At 43.8% G+C, this 19,293-nt stretch overlaps 1 protein-coding gene across 1 annotated transcript in view; it reads right to left on the bottom strand.

The window, feature by feature from the left end:
- Positions 1–12,277, bottom strand: part of SMAD3 (SMAD family member 3) — a 75,342-nt gene extending 63,065 nt beyond the window's left edge. Inside the window, exon 1 of the mRNA XM_082488642.1 lies at positions 11,957–12,277. Within this exon, the coding sequence (XP_082344768.1) occupies positions 11,957–12,162 (206 nt within the window). The 5' untranslated portion in view covers positions 12,163–12,277. The remainder of the gene's footprint in view (positions 1–11,956) is intronic.
- Positions 12,278–19,293: the final 7,016 nt, after the last annotated feature.

Below are 19,293 nucleotides of genomic sequence, written 5' to 3'. Positions count from 1 at the left end.
CCTTCCAATCCAAACCATTCTACGATTCTGTGATTTCAAAATGCTAGAGACCTCTTCCTGTATTTAACTGAAAAATAGTTTTATTAATATAATTATCAATGCTACATTATGAATATGCTATGAATTATTGGTATAATGCAAAAAGAGCAGCTTTCAAACTGCCTCCTGTTTTCCATCCAGAGCGTGGGAAGGCACACTCTCAAGAGTAATGTCACTTCTGTCTTGTATATGGAACACTGTAGCGGGTCTTAGGATGTCTGTACCTGGAATGTTGATTTGCCTCTGCCCTATGTGAACTTCAGGTAAGTCACCCAAGCTCACGCTTCCCATCAGCAAAACGGGGTAAAAATCCTTCTGCTATAAAGGACTTTAAGACCTATGGTACAAAATGAGCGGTCACAAACATTCCCCCTTCAATAGAACATGGGCCCTTCAACAAGTTGTGGAATGGCCATAATGAAAAGGTCTTTAAAAGGACTCAATGAATATTGTAAAGATTTTTTTGTTTTGTTTTTAAATAGGAGCAGCTGACAGCTGTCCTTCAAAGAAAGTAACAATTTAGAACACACAAGGACTAATCTGGAGGTTGTTTTGCTCTTAGGAAACCTAAGTAACAGTGATCTCAAGCATTACTTCTCAATCCTTAATTTTTGTGAGGAGATACATTAAACATACTGTTTCCCACAGCAAGAATTCAAATTCAACCTGCTTCAATGCCTTTCAAAAGAGCATTTATTTCAAACTTGTAAATGATTTAAAAGAGAAAGCTTAATTAATAATGTTGTTTCCAACCAGATGGACAGCTATTAGTTTTCAGTCATCTCTTTAGGAACAATTCACCAGAAGTCTTCAGATGCAAAGGAGTTTCAAAGCAAATGGATGTGACTGCCCAATACTCTCAGTGGCTGCCAAAATGCTCAGTAAGAGACACAGCTATAAGTATAGAAATGTTTAGTTTTTCCAACTCGTGTTGCCATGGGTCATGGTGTTAAAAGTCCACTAGCAACAGCACAATCGCTTGACAGACACACATTTATTTCATTTAACATTTTGTATTTGGATGGCATTAAATTTACGTACAGTTATATAATACTACTTAAATGAAAACATGAGGCTACATGTATAGTGTTTCCCCTGGACTTGTGCTAACAGGCTTCAAACTTAAGCTCAGTAGCAGACCACGGTGGTATGACATGTATCTACCAGTCAAAATATTCCATGTGTACAGGAGGCACCAGCACAGAGATGAATAGATAAATATTATGCAAACCCAGTTAAGGTTTACCACTAAACATCTATGGAATTCTAATATTCTCACTGACGTGGCACCTACATATTTTCAAAGAAAGTTTCCAACAAAATTTCGTACTAAGAAAGCAGTTTTAATGAGATGCTGAACAGCAACAGAAAGCTTTTTAAAGCAGGAAGGTTTTGCAGCAGAGCCTACCTCTTGAGATTTTAAGAGATTTTCACAACTGTTATTAAATTTTCTGGCATCCTTGTGAGGCAAGTATTGTATTTGCCAGGTAGATAAGAGTAAGGTACGAGCAGGTTAAGCATTTTGCTCAGTGTTGCATAGTGGTATGTAACAAAACCTGATGTTTTCAGTCTTCCCTAACCACAAAGTACATTCATTATACAGTAATCCACAAGTGAAAACCTATCTTAATTCAGTTATGACTGGGAAAAACAGATATGCAATTGCAACTCTATACATGAACTTTCAGCCTATAGTTCTACCAGACAAGCAAAACCAGTTTTGGGAAAAAGTTTCAATGATCAGCTGTCTACCTACACAAAAGTTATTTATGGCATCTAATTCAGAGTAAAGCTCAAAATGGCTTGCAAAACGCTAGCAGACTTACTGGTGACAGAAATCAGCTATAAGGTAGTATTAGATAATCACTGTCTGATTATGAAAGCTACTTTAAAAAAAAAAATTACATTTAGTTATTTTGTAAAGCTTGTTTCTAATGCAATCGTTTCAAATCAGCTGTTTTTCACTTTCCACCATTCCATCTTCTGCAAAAACTCCACTGGCCATAAAAAAAAAAAAAACAACAACAACAAAAACCCACCATCAAAGCCACAAAATTTTGAAAAGAAAACTGTCACATTAAACAGGCCAAAAAAGATAGTTTCAACTTACGGTGAAGCTTATATTCAGTAAGTCAGGTAAATTTAGGCCCAAGAAGCAGATATGGAGAAAGATTAGGCAAATAATACGCAACTTTCATCATTCCAAGCCTGTGAATTACAAGGTAATTAATCTGGGGTCTCTAAAGTTCACTGGAGTTTTCCTTGAAGGTTCCAGGCCAACATCAATAACGATTCTAGACCTTTCCTCCAACAGGCTGCTGACCGTGGGGGAAGAAAGAAAGGATAGATGTTATTATCAGACCTTGTGCTCTTCTGAGTTCAAGGCCTATAATTGTGGGTGGGCTTTATCTAGGCCATGCAAGAGGAAACCCTACTCCTTCCTGTATTTGTATAGCTGTGTGGCAGGGGAGATGGGAAGGGGGCTCAGGGAGAAACACATTATAAGGGCTTCACCATTAGTATGCAAGCTGGTTTAAAAAAAAAATAGGAAAAAAAAAAAAACCAACACACCACAGTGAGAACAGCCAAATGCTGCCTTCTGCACAGGCACAGGATCAGGAGCCACTGCCAATGCCAAACCTACTGCCAGTGGTATCTCAGCTACAAAATGTGCAGGGATCTCTGCCAAGCCACGCTGGTGCCCATCAGAAAACCCTCAATGAAACATGAGCGAGAAGTCCTCTGAAAATGAAATGCATTGCAGAGAAGTATAATTTTCAACAAACTTCCAGCTAAATCTTGCCCGGCTTCCTGCCAGGCTTCTAGTCCAGGGCTGACAAGTCCAGTCTTCATGGGACTGGAGCCCTCCAGTCTCACAGGCTCTGCTGGGCAGGCTTCAAGTCCTGCAAAGAACAACCCATAGGAGCACCCAAACCCTGTATTGAAAAGAGAAAAATGGATAATATTCAACCTACAAACACCTCTATCTTCTGTTTTCAGTCCACTGCTTTCTTGTGTTGGCCTGACTCTCCTTTCACTTGCATGTAAATCAGAAGTAAATTTACTGAAATCCATGTAATTAAACAAATGCAAAACGAGTGGGAAAAGACTCAGACTCCAGCTGCTTATTAGCCTTTCTTTTAGGCAAAGAGTGCTTTTTAAACTCTGATATAATTTTTCAGATACTGCTACACATGTGCTACAAATTGGCTATGAGTCTAACTCAAGAGGAACAACAATTTGTTCAACAAACAATAAGAAAAGGACCTTTCTGTACAGTTCCACATGTATGGAAACCACAGACTTTGTATCTCATGAAAAAAAACCACATCTGGTCTTCCTGAGTATAATAAAATTAAAGGTGCCTGTAGTTGGGTCTTCCCACACAGCAACACTTAAAATCCAGTTATGGAGGGAAAGGAAATTTTGGGAAAAAAGTGTTCTCTAGCCGTTAAGTAGATAAAGCAACAACAGTTGCACCTTCAACACAAAAACAGATGCATTCTCATGTTCCACAGAAGTCTTCTACTAAGCCCAATGTTTTTGTGAACTTTAACGTCTGTGAAGAGTAAGTGAATTTCTCTTTTCACGTTCAAGCTACTAGAACAGGAAGGACAGTTTTTCCTGTTTTACTGTGAAAAAGGAGAGGCAGTATCAGCATCCATCATTCAACCACTGCTGGCTGCAACTTCACCACAAAGGAGGAAATTTCTTTTTTTACTTCCTTTTTTACAAAGATTGTGTTATGGTTAATGAACATCACCAATTCAAAGATAATCTCCGACCTCTCCTATGACGCAATCTGTAAGCAAAAGTTTAATGAAATTTTCAGATTAGGTAACTACTAATTATGAAGTGAGCTAAGGATGGTCCACCTAATATCTTGTCCTTGAGACTCTCCTTCCTGAGGACCCCAAAGCCTGGAGGAAGCAAAGGCCCCAGGCAGATAGACTCTCCTGACACCTCATCCCCTGTAGTCTTCTCTCCAGGATTCACAGACCTCACCTTTTGTAAACTGATGCACATTCCTCTGGAGATCAAAAAGCAGATGCTCCCGTTCACTCACGGGGTCAGGCACACAGCCTATCTGTGGTGAGCGTGCAGGTGCCCTAGGACAAGGTAGGCACACACAGAGCCCAGTCATACAACTGCCTGAAATGTGCAACTTCTTTGCCCTCATAACCTCAGCGCTGAACGGCAAGTGAGCTGTAAAGATATTTTGAGCGACAAATAAAAGCTATCAAGATCACCTATTCACCTTTCCTAGAGGTACACAGGTTACATTTCTAACAGGGAGGTTTTACTGGATTTTTAAGTACGTTCTTTCATGAGGCTCACCAATAAGATTTATAATTTTATTGTGTCTTCCACATCTACAGCAGCTCCTAATACTTTAAAAATGCATTCAAATTGACGCCTCATGGAATAGCACGATTCTGAACGTAAGCAGGTTGAAGAATCAAACTCACAAGGAACAACTACCATTTTCTCCCTGTATTTCCCTGTATCCTTTCACCAGTGCTGCTCCTATCCACTGACATCTGCTACTTCAGAAGTGTGTTCTTGATGTAAGCAAGGCCAGTATCAGCAATCATCGATCACGCTGAGTATTGATTGTTCACGTGGAGATTCTCCACTGTAGATAAAGGAATGATGGTTCAATACTTGGAGCAATTGCTGGGGCACATAATCCCACCGATTTCCTGGCCTACTCATTTTGAACGGCCTAAAGTCTGTCTGCACCACACACAGCCACATAGGATAGAGAAACCCACCTTGTCGCTAAATGAGCAAATGTGGACACCCAAAACAGAGTAGCTACAGCAGCTTAGGTTTAACTTGCTTCTCAGTTGACAGTGAAGATTTCCTGTTCTGGAGCTCACACAATTCCTGGGTGATCCTCTAAAAAGCAGGGCGTTATTATTTCTTACCTGGCTGGGCTCTTCTGAAGACAAGGGTTACCTTTTTTTTTTTTTTTTAATATGGCTCCTATTACTACGGATAAGTAGTTTATTCCTGCTCACATTTGTGACCTATGCTTCTGAAAGACCAAGCCTTTAATACAGAAAGAGCGAGCTCTGGCTTTTTATTCTGTTTCTACAGAGCCACAGTACCAGTAGCAATCAAACTCTCCTGCTTGCCTAAGGGCAAGTCCCACCATTCTGACAGTGATGGTAAAGAGATGTGTGAGCAAATGAGGATCAGGTCTAAAAGGCTTCAAAACATCTTTAAAAGCAGTATTAACTGCAACAATTGACACATTATTGTCTCTTCAGTTACACAGAAAGTTGTGCTACCAGTGACAAGTGCAGAGCCCAATTATTAACAACTTCCTTGTCTTTATGTTTGGACTCAAGTCCCATGTAACAAAATGTAATTAGCAAACATTTGCTAAGCTTGGTGGAGTCAGCCTACTAGAACTGGAGTGTCTGGACAAGAACCTCTGCCCTGTCTTTATTCCCCTCGCTCCTGCCTGCTCCCTTCGCTGCCAATCAACACAATCAGCTTTGGACTGGAAAAAGCATTCTACACAGCACATCAAGGCAGACAAGGACAAAAGTTAATTAGGACTATTTGTAAGCCTTACTGGAAGAGAGTGCTGCATCCCATCCCTGAAAATTTAATTGCGCTGAATACAGGAAAGCTAGAAATAATAATAAAAAAAAGAAAACCAGAAAAAGATAATTTGGGAATAAAATCTGATTTCAATTTAATTCAAGCACCGTTTGGCCCTATTTATTTAATAAAGTAGTTCATGCAGGATAATGGCATTATTGTGCATCTAACACCATTAGAAGCTCCTAATAAATTAACAAGTGAAAATTAATGGCTGCTCAGTCCATTAAATCTTGTTAATTTTATTTTTGTTGCAATAATATAGCAATCGCAAGTTTACATTATTAAACCAATATTTATTAGAAGAACTCATTTTAATTGGATCCCTGATGTGATAATCCCATACAGTGTGTATTTCTTGATTTCATCAATTTTTTGCATTTATTTCTCATTATATTTAAATGACTGCAATGTTCAGGGTCTTTTCCTAATACTATAAAAGTTAAGCAACCATTTTAAACATTTTATTTCACAAAGATTCAACACTTACTACACAATATAATGAGAATCTTATGAGTCCTTTCAGAAGCTATTTTAAATATTTTAGTCTCTTGAGAAAGGGGAGGTGAAAAAAAGCAGAGATAGGAATATTTTAAAACATCTCAACAAATAGTAAAATACAATTTTCCCCTTAGCCCATCAATGTTCTATATAATCATTGCTGCGTTGTCTTTCAAGTCAAAGGTTTACCACTGGTTTTAATTGCAAAAATGTTAGACAGCCCGCATGTCTGGGGGAAAAAGAAAATATGACAAAACGTTTTGAATTGTATTGGCTACTGACAGAGATTAAAAAATTTGAGAAGACATCTTACCAAGGGCTGGGTCTGACATGCTATTCCAGCAGCCACTACTTTGAGGAAAGGGGCTGTGAAGCTGGACAATCCTTTCTCCCCTGACTTCCCTCCTTTCCCTAGTTCCTTCATCTCTGCCAATATAACTGAACACATAGTCGCTCCCTAACTGGTTGTAACAACATTATTGCTTTAGCTTAATGGTAGCATTTGGTTTTTTAAAATGGCATAGCGTCGACCAGAAGTCAACCACACGGGCTATTACCCAGGCTAATATAAGAGGCAGTAACTCTGAGGCAAGGGTGGGGAGAAGTTGGAGGGGCTGTGGGGAGCAGCAACGTCTGTGCCCGGGAGAGGGGGGTTTGACCTTTTGGGAGACAACAAGGAAGAAGTTGAGAAAGGTACTGATGGACAAGTGGGACTGGAGGCAGAAAGTACACTTGACTGAAGGCCTAGGTACACTTATTTACTGTATTCTCACCTTTAGATCTGATCTGCAAAGTCACATGAATGCCACTAAAGCTCGTTACAAACAGATTTGTAAAGCAGTGCCTACCCTGCAGCCCTCACTGCCACAGCTAAACTAGCTCACATGGGTACTGCCAGCAGCACAGCTGTGGCAGCACAAAGGTTAGGACAGGGCTGTAAAAACCTGCCCATAAAGCCAGGTCAGTACATAGGTTAGCGCACACAGCTTTGTAGCTGTAAAATTACTGGCGACAGGGAGGTAGAAATTCTAATGGCAGCCAGACTGCGTTTGCACACAGGGACTGTACTGTAATCATCTCCACTGCCCCACCATTACACTGATCTACTCTGAAGTGCAGACACTCTTGAACAAGCCTATGCAGTATTAAAGCCCCTCAAATACAGGGACAGGCCAAATTGAAACAAGGTAGTTTAAAATTGGCAGAGGAAAAAAAAAATATACAAATTCATGCATGGACACACAAAACTATGACTGGCCCTTTGCTTATTACTGAAACCAGCCGGGCACCAGTCTCAAAAGAAGAACATACTTCACAGTCTTGCAGCCAGCCTCTGCTACTTACTATATTTACAGTTTTCATCTTTTCCTGGTGTCAAGGCAATCCTAAGAACATGGTCAATTCTTGTAAATATTGTGTGATCAACTACCAACACAACAGAAGGTATGCTCACCCAAGATGTTCCTAAAATCACTTATATATTGTTCTTGGTTTTCCCCACCAAAATGCAAATCCTTTAAGGAACACCTTGTTCAGCTGCTTTCAAAAAGCAACTGTAGCATGCTTCAATTTCAATTGGTTCATTCTATCCTTATCAGATGAGTTCCACAATAAATAACACCTACCTCTCTTGAAAACTCTTTTCTAAATTTAAAAAAAACCCACCACCTAAAAGAAGATGTTCCTTACATACAAGAATCCTGCCTCCCCTAAAACCATTGGTGATACAAAAAACAATAAATACAGTAATAGGTTCAAAAGAAAAATATGCATATGAAAATATATTACAAAATGTCATGAGATTTATGTCTTAATATGTGTAGTACCACTAAAGCTCTTGAAACAAAGCATTTACTATCTCACTCCACATCAGCAAGACTATATATACTGCACAGCGTTTAGAAATCACTAAGCATTCATCATATGTTCCTGGCTTCTGCAGTTCAGACCCCTATAGAGGTTGAGAGTTAGAAATTCATCACAGTAGAGTCTAATGCACTTTATTTCTAGGGGAAAATCCTGACCGTTTGTCAGGTGCACACTATGGCCTCTCTTCAGATCAGGAATAGCATTAGAAACTCATCCTTGGGAGAAGAGCCATGAAGTCCATACGGTTCTGCAGGTATGTAGTAATGTCAGCTGTAGACTTTGCTGCCATCGGATTCCACACTGACCATACTCTTTGGTCTCAGAAGCAAATAGAGCCATCAAAAATTAAAAAATCTGATATCAGCTGGAGTAAGTAGACCTAAGCTTGTTCACAGAGCAAATTAGAGAGGCTGCAAACTCCAATGCCTGGCTGCGCTGGGGTACGTGCTTATGGCAAGCTATCCTCAAGCTTGTCTGAAAAGCGATAAAAATGCTCATCCTTAAAGCTGGGCTTTCAATATCAATGCAGCTACTACAAAGGGTATATTTTAACAGGCAAAAGAATGTGTGTTTTCCACTTTATCATCCAATACAGTATGAAGAAATGTCTTCCTGCCATGCAGACCCAGCTTGCTACAACTCACTAGGTGAGCTCCTGACACCAAAGCCCACTATCTTAGTGCATAGAAGTTTAAAGGCAGCTCCCTCCTGGAGAAGGATGGGCTTCAGCAGCAGTGTGCCTGATGAGGGACGGAGGCACGTCCTCTAGACAAGCCATTCCGTCAGGCACCAGTAACTGTGACACAAGAAACAATCAGATGGTCTGAGACTGGTAAGTTTTTCAGGTGGAAATTACTTCCTGCTCCAGCAGAAAAAAAACAAGAAGGAAAAATCCTGTCAGCAGAGCATTATGCTGAAATCCTTGAAGGTCTCTCCAGCCGTTTGCTGTCTGCCACAGCTCCTTCCAACAGAAAACCTGGGGCCTGAGGTGTCTGTCAATGTCCATTTTACTACTAGAGCACTTGGAAAAGTAATACATGCTGAACAAATACACAAGCAAATAAACTACTCATTGTTTAGTAACTGTCAGGAGATATAGAAAGCTGTATGAATAGTTCCAGTTCCAAATAGATAAAAATGACAGCAGGAATAAATTTGGTATTCTAATTCCTTAGCCCTAAAACAAAAATTAATTTTTTTCTTGTTCTTTCTGAAAACAATCCCACCTGATCACTACAGGAATTTGCTGTGTAGCCCCTATTCCCATGAGCAACGTTTCTGCAAAGCTCAAGCACTTTTACATCTGAAACTTGCTTCATCTCATGGATACAATAGCTAATTTTGGACTTACCCTACTCCTGCTGGGCCAGAGTCATCACTGGCATAGCTCCACTGTAATTCAGTCTACTGATGCATTACAGACAATGCACAACATGATCTAATCCCTAATAATGTTTTTTCCCCCTTTTTCCCCCCAACATACTTATTTGACTAAATAGTAAAATGACATATGTAGGATTACTTAAAAAAACAAACAAACAAACAAACCCCCCCAACAAACTAAAACCATACTAAAATTGTCTTGCAAACGCTAATTTGAAACGACATGATAATCAGATTCACAGATACATTAGGACAAACAGTGCAGTCCAGAGGAGATGACACAGCTCTTAAAGTCACAAGGCCTGGTTATAGTTCCAGCTCTGTCACTGACTCCTAGACAAGTTGTTTTACATTTCCACACCATTCCCCGATCTCTGACATATAGATATTAACCTCTCAGTATGCTCCTGCAGAGGGTCCAGCACAGACTAACTTAACCACGCTTATTTGGATCTCTGTAATATACATACTAAACAATAACAAAAGTACACATGAAGTGTAGTGTTTAAAAACTAGTGCCAAGGCATAAGGAGCTACCATCAAAATATGCTGACACTTCTGTCCTGGTTTGAGGACACACTTCCCCCGATACCAAGGTTTAAGATCTGCAGGATCCAGGCTCTGTGTTTTAATATTTGTACCGATTTCCTTTAACAGAGCAAGGTCTAGAAGAAACAGACATTCACTTCTGCACAGTAGGAACAGCCAGGACAATCTCTGGCCACGTTAATATTTATGACTTGTGACATCTGCTTGTGTTGTTACTTATTTTCAAGCTTTAAAATTATTTTTCTAAATTAAAGCATCCTACTCCACCCATGTCTTTGCTCCCTTTGATTCATAAAATATCAAAACCTTCCTCCCTTATCTAAACCACCTTGTTACCAGTAAAAGTACCACCAAGAGGCCTCATGTTCTGCTCCCTAACAGGTCAGCATTAGCTAGACACAATACCCAGGTTACATCAGCAGGGCTGCTCAAGTAATTTTCTTCTTTTGAAATGGTAAGTGTATCAGGGAAGTGGTTTATATAGGGTATTATCTATGTGGAAAGCACACTGCTTACCAAGAATTTAAAAATACAGGCTTTAAGGCATTTATATCAGGTGGTAGCCCTACATGTTTTGATCTCTGGTCCAACTAAGCAAAGCCAGAGTAACTCTAACAAAGGCTGAGAGGTCTATTTGCATTACTGGCCAAAATCTCAACCACAGTCATTCAACACCAAAAAGATAAGGGGACTTTGTATTTCCTCTTAAAAAACCACTATAGTTGTTGGAAAAAAATTTTAGGAGTTCCAAATACCCACATTTCTAAGCTACTTGCTTCACTTCTTCATGCAACAGATGCTGCTTTGTATTAGCTACTGCGTATTAAATCATTCTGACAACCAAGAAAGCATACATTTGTTTGCGCGCAAGAGAAGCATGAATACACACACAGAGAGATATCTTCTCACACAGAAGCATACAATTATGCAGCATTCAAATATTTGGAATGAACTTTGGCCTTTGTTTAAAAAAAAAAATACCCTCAAACAACAATCAGTAACAGAATCAGCAGTGATCTGGCTGAGCTTACAGAAATCAACAAATCTTCAGCAATAAAACAGCACTTGTAGCCAGCAATTAGAAAGTTACTTGGAAAATTTTTCTTAGCTGGGATACTTGTATACACTTCCTTTATGATTTATAATCGTCTTACAGATCGATCTCAGAATCAAGGCTGAAAATAAAACCTATGTTAATTCAAAAAATGCAAAAAAAATCAGTTATTTTCACCCTCACGTGCTTTCTTTTTGCACTCCAAACAATCCCCTTCAGCTATGCCATTTGCATTCCCGATTTAAAAAGTAATTTGAAAACATACGCACAGCAGGGCTCTAAATCACCTCTTCATAGTAATATCTGTCTAGCTAATATGGAAGAAACCAAGCAACCCAAACAAAACCATTTTCCCTGATACATTAATCAAAAGAAAATCTTAACGCAACAGTACTGGGGAACGCGCTGAAACTTTTGACAATGAGAGTATCCACAGTAAGTATAACTGTAAGCCAGAGCGCTTCCAACTTTTTCTTTTTTTTTTTTCTTTTTTTTTAATCTCGCTGGAGACATATTTTCTGCTTTACATTCCCCTCTGACTTTCTTCTTCTCTTGTTACTGGACAGTAATCCAATTCCGTAAGCGGCTATTTATTTTTATATTTTTATTATTTAAACTATATATAGAGGCAGGATAGAGCGTGCAGGAGAGGACTTAAACGCCGCACCGAAGCGTGGCGGGGCTGGAAAGCCAAACAAGCCTCTAGCAGGCTGTGCCAGAGCACGCCGAGTCCCTCGGGAGAAAACGGCTACCGAAGGGCCTCCGAGCACCCCCGTACCCGTCCACCCCACTTCCCCGTCCCGGGAGGGGGGGGGGACCCGCGGCTGCGCCCGCCCCACCGGCCCCTCCCGCCGGGGTAGCGGGGAGGGGGGGGGGCTGCCGTGCCCCGGCCGGGGTGCCCCTTGTTTTGTGTGCTCCCCGCCACCACCACCACCCCCCCGCTACCTGGGGATGGTGATGCACTTGGTGTTGATGTTCTGCGTGGTGATCGCCTTCTCCAGCTCGTCCAACTGCCCCGTCTTCTTCAGCTTCTTCACCAGGCTCTTCACCGCCTTCTCGCACCATTTCTCCTCCTGCCCGTTCTGCTCCCCTTTCTTCCAGCCCAGGAGCCGCTTGACGATGGGAGGAGTGAAAGGCAGGATGGAGGACATGCTGGCTCGCCCGGCAGGGCCGGCAGCGCCCCGCCGCTCCGCGCTCACCCCGCGGCCGCCGCCGCCCCCCGCCGCTCCGCTCCGCTCCGCGCAGGCCCCGCCGCGCCGCGGGCAGCACAAAGCCCGGCCCCGGGGTGGCGGTGGCCTGGCCTGGCCCGCCGCCGCGCCGCTCCCCTCAGCCCGCCCCGCCGGTGCCTCAGCGCCTCGGGCCGGCAGCACCAAACTTTGCCCGGAGTTCGCCGGCTCTCCCCGGCGGCGGCGGCGGCAGCTCCCTCCTCCTCCCCCTCCTGCCCCGCTCTGTGTGCGCGGAGAGGCGCCCACTCCAGCTCATTCCCAGTCTGTCTCTCATGCAAATTGCCTGCTGGCCGCCCCGGCCCGGCTTCCACCCCCTCCTTCCCTCCCAAACACGCTCACTCACGCCGCCGAGGGAGGGAGGGCGGGGAGGCGGCCGGCCCGCCGGGAACTCCGCTCCCCCCTCTTCCCTTCCCCGCCTTCCCCTTCGCCGCCGGCGGCAGCCCCCGGGCTGTCGACAGAGGCCCCCGCTTCCCGGGCGGGCGGGACGGGTGCTCTACCTCCCCTCAGCCCCGCTCCGGCGCGGCGCCCCCCCTCAGCGGTGTGGGGCGCCCGCGGCCTTCCCGCCGCGAGCCCCCCTCAGAGCGCAGGGCGGGAAGGTCCTCTCAGGGCCGCCGCGGCGGGAATAAGCGTCCTCACTCCGCCCCGGGAGACCCGCGGGGGGCTCTGCCCGCTAGAGCCGCGTCCCCTCGGCCTCCCCCACAGAGCCGAGACCCGCCGAGGCGGCGGCTCCGTCCTCCTCAGGGCCGTGGGCTCGCAGGGAGGGTCAGCGCGGCCGTAAAAGCCCCAGAAGGGAGTTTAAGGAGCGGTTCCTGGGAGAAAGCCCATCGAGGAGGAGGCAGCAAAAATAAACACTAGCGGCAAAGTCCCCCCCTTGGTGAGGGGAAGGGACGGAGGGTCCTCGGGCAGGGTGGGATGGATGCGGCCCCCGCCATGGCTCTGTCCTCTGTGGAAAGGTGTGTTTCCACACAGAGATAGCTGAACGCAACTTGGTCAGCCGCGCTCAGACAATCAGCAGGGTTTTGTTTTTTTCGACCCCTTTAATTTACTATTCCATTCTCTCATCTTTCCACCCCGAGCACCAGGTACCCGAATAATTTTTACCCTGTATCAGGCACAAATGACACCCGGGAGATGTTTACTACCAGACCAGATCAGAAATTCTCAGACGGAATATTTTTGTCAGAGGACGATGGTTTGTTCAGATCTAGGTGTTTTGCAGAGGTACTCTGGTTTTGGCTGACTCAGGGTGGCATCCAGGTAAATTTCCAGTTTCTCACTTTCCGTCACTGGATAGACTAGGCTGTCACACTCTCAAGTCTCTGGCATCGCCCCTTCCATGCCGAAAGGGAGTCCAGGCCCTAAAAAACATGTAAATACAAACCATAACTCTTCGGGCCCACAGTTCCTGATAAACCACCCCAAAATGGTGCCGAGCAGCACACACAGCAGCCTGTCAAGCGGCAAGGAGGCTGAGGGCCACCTGCAGAGCCACCAGGTGCCTCAGCCAGGGCTACTTCGCGTTTCTGAGCTCCAGCTGCTTCACAGCTCCTCTCAACAGCTGCCCAGGAACACAGGGGTAAAAGTTTCGGGGGACCCGGCTCCCAAATTCTGAGGTTTCAAGCTGAGATACGCGTCCCAGTTTTCTCCATCCTGTCAGAAGGGATGATGGCAAGCCCAAATTCGGGAATCCTGCGGCGCTGCTCAGCAGCTCCCAGCCGCACAGGTTCTTGCCAACCCACATGCTCATATTCCGGGTTCCAGTGCAACACAGTGGGGAGACTCCTCGAAAGCCGGCATCCAAAAACTTCCCGTGCCTGCGGATTCAAAGCAGCCAGCCATTCGGATCGCCTCGGGGCAAGTTAGGAACCTATGGGTTCAGACAGCCTCTGGGGAGGCTTTCACAGGGGTTTAAAACAAACACTGTGTTTTATTCCAAATTGACAGTACCCAATTTTGAAATATCAATATTGGGTACAAATTAAAGACTCTCTTCTCTTTTTTGTTTGGGTTTTTTTTTTTTTTTTTTTTTTTCCTCTCCAGCATTCTCATATTATTCCCCAACATGCATTCCCTGAGCGTCTTGAATTTTGGAGGCTCACCACTAAAATTTTGGAACGTTGCCCTGACCCAGTTTTTGGCTGCCTCAGTTGAGATGCCTGAAGTATGGAGATGTGGAACCCCTGTAGATGATCCCAACATCATTTGAGGAAATTGTTCCTCGATACCTCTAAAACAATGCAAAAAAAATCTGGACACTTAATTACACTGAAAGCAGGATGCCTAAATTACTGACTTGCTGGTGCCATTGACTTGCTGCATGTTGGTGTTTCTCTGAAAAAGTCTAGTTCCTGATAGCTGGTGATTAGTTCAGAATCTGAACTTTCATTTTATTTTTTTTTTCCTGACTTCAGAGAATAACATGATATGAGAACCAAGTGAAACACAGGTGCTGTAGTTAAATACATTTTAAATGTAGAAATAAGTACTTACTACCATTTTAAACGTGGTGAAGGTTAAAGTCATCTTTTTTCTATTTTTCTAATTCTAGGCCCAGCACATTTTGCAACCAAAAGTAGCCCAAAAGAAGACTGAGCCTGAAGGACATGTCTCAGATCTGGCAAATTAATACAGCATCAGGGTGATCTCAGTGCAGATTTCTGCAGGGGACTGTATCTGTTTCTTTCTAGCTAGAAAGTCGTGGGGATTGTTCCATCCTTTTTTTCATCCAGAAAATTTGCAATAATACTCCAATCTCATCTCTACACTCAGAATTCACGCTGTGACCTCAGTTCACCAGGGCTTCCAGAATTTTCTGTGCATATTCATGGGCTAATCTGCACTCCACTACAGTCATATCGCAAGTGATCGACTGGGTAAATTTGAATAAGGGGCAGGAGAGGAAGAGCTGAGTGGTTTGCTCACACTTGTACAGTGATTTAGTAGCAAAAGGGTGAATAGAATTTGCTAAACACTAAACCGAACTGGGTCTGCCTGGCTTACAGTATCAGAAATGAGGCGTAAGCAGCTCAGTCACTGATCTAAACTCTGGGCCACAGCAGCACCGTGAACACTACTAAAAACAAATAAACATTTGGGTTTGGGATGCAGGATTAATTTTTTAAGATTGGGGACATTACATTTTATGGAACAGCCTGAATGCCTCCTGGGGTTACCTGTCAGAATGAACTGTTCTATGAAAATATGACTTTCTGAACCCCTAGACAGTAATCCTTTATTTCAGAGAGTTTTGGACACGCTCAGAGTGGAAAAATTAACAGACAGGAAAAGACAAGACCGTCCCAATTTTGCACGGTCTGGATCCGTTTGCTGGTTTACAAAATGTCTGACGTCTTGGAAGCCACCTCTAGGCAGGATAAGTTTATGCATTCATTTGTAATATAATTTTTTCTTTGCTTTTTAAAAATCATTGTCTTTCTATGTTTGTGGCATAGTACAGGTTCAGGGACTTCACTTACTGAAAAATAAAGATATATATATATATATACTCTGCAATAACGTGATTACCATATACTGGGTTCATGTACTTGAAGAAAAAACCCATACGGCTATCCCACATTTCTTAACCTTTTACTGATACACTGACACCTTAGCTATTACTAAAAAATAAATACTTTGTTCATTAATAATGGGAACAGAATTTAAACTTTACTTTCGCAAAGAGAAAAATTGGGCTTTGATTCAGAAACAGTATAAAATTAGCATGAGAAACAAGGTGTCCTCTGAAGCTCATACGCACACATACGTACCCTCATTAGAAATTTTTAACAACTTTTTTGAGACTGAAGGATAGCTTCTGTGCTTTGCTCTACGTTCCCTTTCTACCCTTCAAGTACTGAGAAGGGAGTGAGGGATTTTGGGGCGGACACAAAGCCGGTTCCATCAGCTCCCGCCGCTCTCCCCAGCACCCCTTGTGCTGGGGCGTGCTGGAACAGGCAGGCTGGAGGAAGGGTGGCCAGAGCACTCCGTTCTCTGGCTACACTCAGCCGACAGACGGTTCTTCGGGGAGCCTGGTGCCTGCTGAAACAGCTCCCAGGCTGTCTTAACATGCAATTGCGGCTAGTTTGAAAATCAGGGAGTGGTTGAGAACCAGCTTCTGGTGTACTGCCCCCATCTCTCTTTCGCTCACTGACTGAAATATTAAGTATAATTTCCTATGTGGGCATTACCTGTATGTGGAAGGGAATTTTACGATGGTGCTGACCAAGGCGGCTGAGAAGCCGGTGGACAACCTGTGAGGTTCCCAGCTGATAGGGATTTACTAGAGCAGCTAAGAGGGCCCGGACCTCCTCAACTCCGTTTGCTCCACATTACTTCAGTAGCAGCCACACTGAAGGGTGAGACAGACAGCAGTGAAAATGAGGAGATAAACTGGGTTATATTCTTATGTTAACTTGTAAATAAGAACTATGACATTTAACTTTGAATCTATGTCACACGTAATACACATGTAATATGTATAAACAAGGGAAAGTGTGGGAGCTTTCCTTGGTTAAGGTAATATATATGTACACGTAGAACAGCATTATATGCAAGCAAACCTATCTTAATCACTCAGAAGAAATCCACAGGAAAATGACTTTTGGGGTGAGTCATGAAAAAAGCAAGGTCATTCTAAGTTAACGTCTTCAGAGCTAGCTTCAATGCTGTGAAACACACGGCTCACAAATCCTTTTCAGTGTTACAGCAATTATTCTTCTCTTCATATGAGAAAATACAATAAAAAGTTGTTTTTTTGAAAATTCGTGATACTTAATATGCACAAGCTAATTCACCTGGATGTTCCATGAGGCTCAGTAGTGTGAAAATCATACGAGCACCTCTGACCAAAGGCCTAGTTAAGCCGGAATCCTGTCTGTGACCCTGGCAGTACCTCTTGCCTAAGGAAAAAATAACAGCAGCATGCCCAGAGTGATCCTTCTAACATACTCTCCCAATTTTTGGCGATTATTGGTGTAGGCACTCCTGAACTGCAGTTGACCTCCCCAGAGAGCCACGGATAGGCCATTTCTACACTCCCAAGATCTTTCTGCTTGTGATTTACAAGTGGCCTTCACTAGACACCCCCTGTGTCCCATCTGGGACACAGCATAGAGCTGCTCTAAAGATGAACTGAAATTGTCCAAGGAAAATATATTGCCCGTAAGATTCCCTTACTGCTTATTTTACCAACTGGCCAGTACTCGGTGACCGTACGGGAAGAGAAAGGGCAGTGTTGTGGTCAGGGCAGGTGAGTGCTTTCCTGGGAAACTGGAGTTTTCTCCTCTCTGTCGCTGCTCCCGTGTGATATGAGGCAACTTCATCCAAAACGGTGCATGTTTGTCATGAGCACCTCACTCTCGGGAGGTCTGGTGGCTCCCCTGGGGTCAGGTCTGCAGCAGGGCACACGCAGCTGCACGGGAAGCTGCCGAGAGCTCTGCTTCAGTAAAGCGGGACGTCCTGCTGGTCAGAGTCCTTACGGACCTCCTTAAAAACACACATCTTGCAGAGTTTTGAAAATGGCAATCATAATTCTGGTTTTCCCTGGTCATTGAAGGCTTGGCTTGGAGATCTTTGTATACCTTATATGGTAACTCTTAAGACAGTTTACATGTGTCCAGTAAGCGACAGGAGATGGCAGGCGATAGCGTGGAGGATAGTTCTTTGTTCTGTTTTGGTTTTTTTTTGTTTCATGAGAGACAATAAAGCATCTTGCTGGGGACATCACAGCATCCTCCCCTGCACGGCTCTCAGAGGACAGGAGAGGTGCACGCAGGGACACGAAAGCAGCCTAAGGCTGAGCCCTCGGTTGAACCACAATCCCTTGGATAAGACCTGATCTAATCTTTACAAATGTGTTAACAGCCTGAAATTAATATGCTTTCAATTAACCTGGAGATAAAACTGCCTACTAGTATAGCCATCCACTAGGCCCTGCAGATATCCTGACGGCATGGAGTGGAGGATTTTCAACACCCGGCTCTGCGAGGTGGCAGCACCTGCAAACGCTCAGCACTGCTCAGACTTTGCATACAAGTAGCTGCTGTCAGGCTGTTCTTTGGTGCGATTACACACACACACACACACACAAACACTTGCCTGGTCCAAGTCCTGCAACCTGAAATTTCGTATTTTTTAAAGCCCGCCACATGGTTCAAATAAGATCCAAATTTTCAGTTATAGGGAAGTTTCTCCTTATAAGACATTTCCCTCCTCTGGTTGCTAGAGTGACCGGGGTCCATGTAAAATTACACTGATAGTCTCTTGTGGTACAAAAAGCACCGGCAAAAACCTGCAGCCAGAAAAAAGAAAGGAACAGGCCAGGGCCCAAAGCCTCAAACACAGAGGCTCGTTACAGGTAACACAAAAACTCCAGCTCCCAGCCACAAGCATTTCATTTGAGATTCTTTGCCCATGTCCGTATATGACTGTCTGTCCCTTCTGAATTCTTTGCTGTGCCTACACCCTTTTCATTGCCAGGGCACATCTGTTAAAGTCTTCATTTTGGCTTTTGAAGTGGGCATTTTATATCCAGCTGAACTTTAAAAAAGATCCTGAGCAAAGGCCTTTAACAAGTAAATATAAATATATTATTTTTATGAATAGGCCCCTGTTTTCACATGTTCCGCTTGCAATGGCCTCTTGTCCGCAACTGCTGGCATGTCAAACCCTCTACGGGAAGAATACACTTTTGGAGGAATACACTTTTCCATGCTGTCCACAAGGGAGATTCTCAAGAAACGTTTTACCAAAAGAATTCATCCACACTGCAGGGGGAAACCCCACTATCGCGCTGCAGCCGGGGGTAGCAGAAACCACCCTGGGCAGCACGCTGGAACTGACCCCCCCCAGCGCTATGGGGAGATCCTGATCCGAACTCAAACTGTGTGGCTCAGCCCCCGTCTGCGTGCTATAGCATTTGTGCTGAATGGGGGTAGAGCTCGAGGCTGCTTTTAACATACATCCCCGCACACACACACTGGAGAGCAAATGCTTTGGAGCTCAGCCCCGTCTCACCGAAGTCAAGCGGGAGTTTACTAATTTCAATTACTATAGAGT

This window comes from Vanellus vanellus, assembly GCF_965231255.1.
Source record: "Vanellus vanellus genome assembly, chromosome: 11".
Lineage (NCBI taxonomy): Eukaryota > Metazoa > Chordata > Aves > Charadriiformes > Charadriidae > Vanellus > Vanellus vanellus.
The sequence above is the reverse complement of the archived record's forward strand: the minus strand, read 5'-3'. Positions and strand labels throughout refer to the sequence as shown.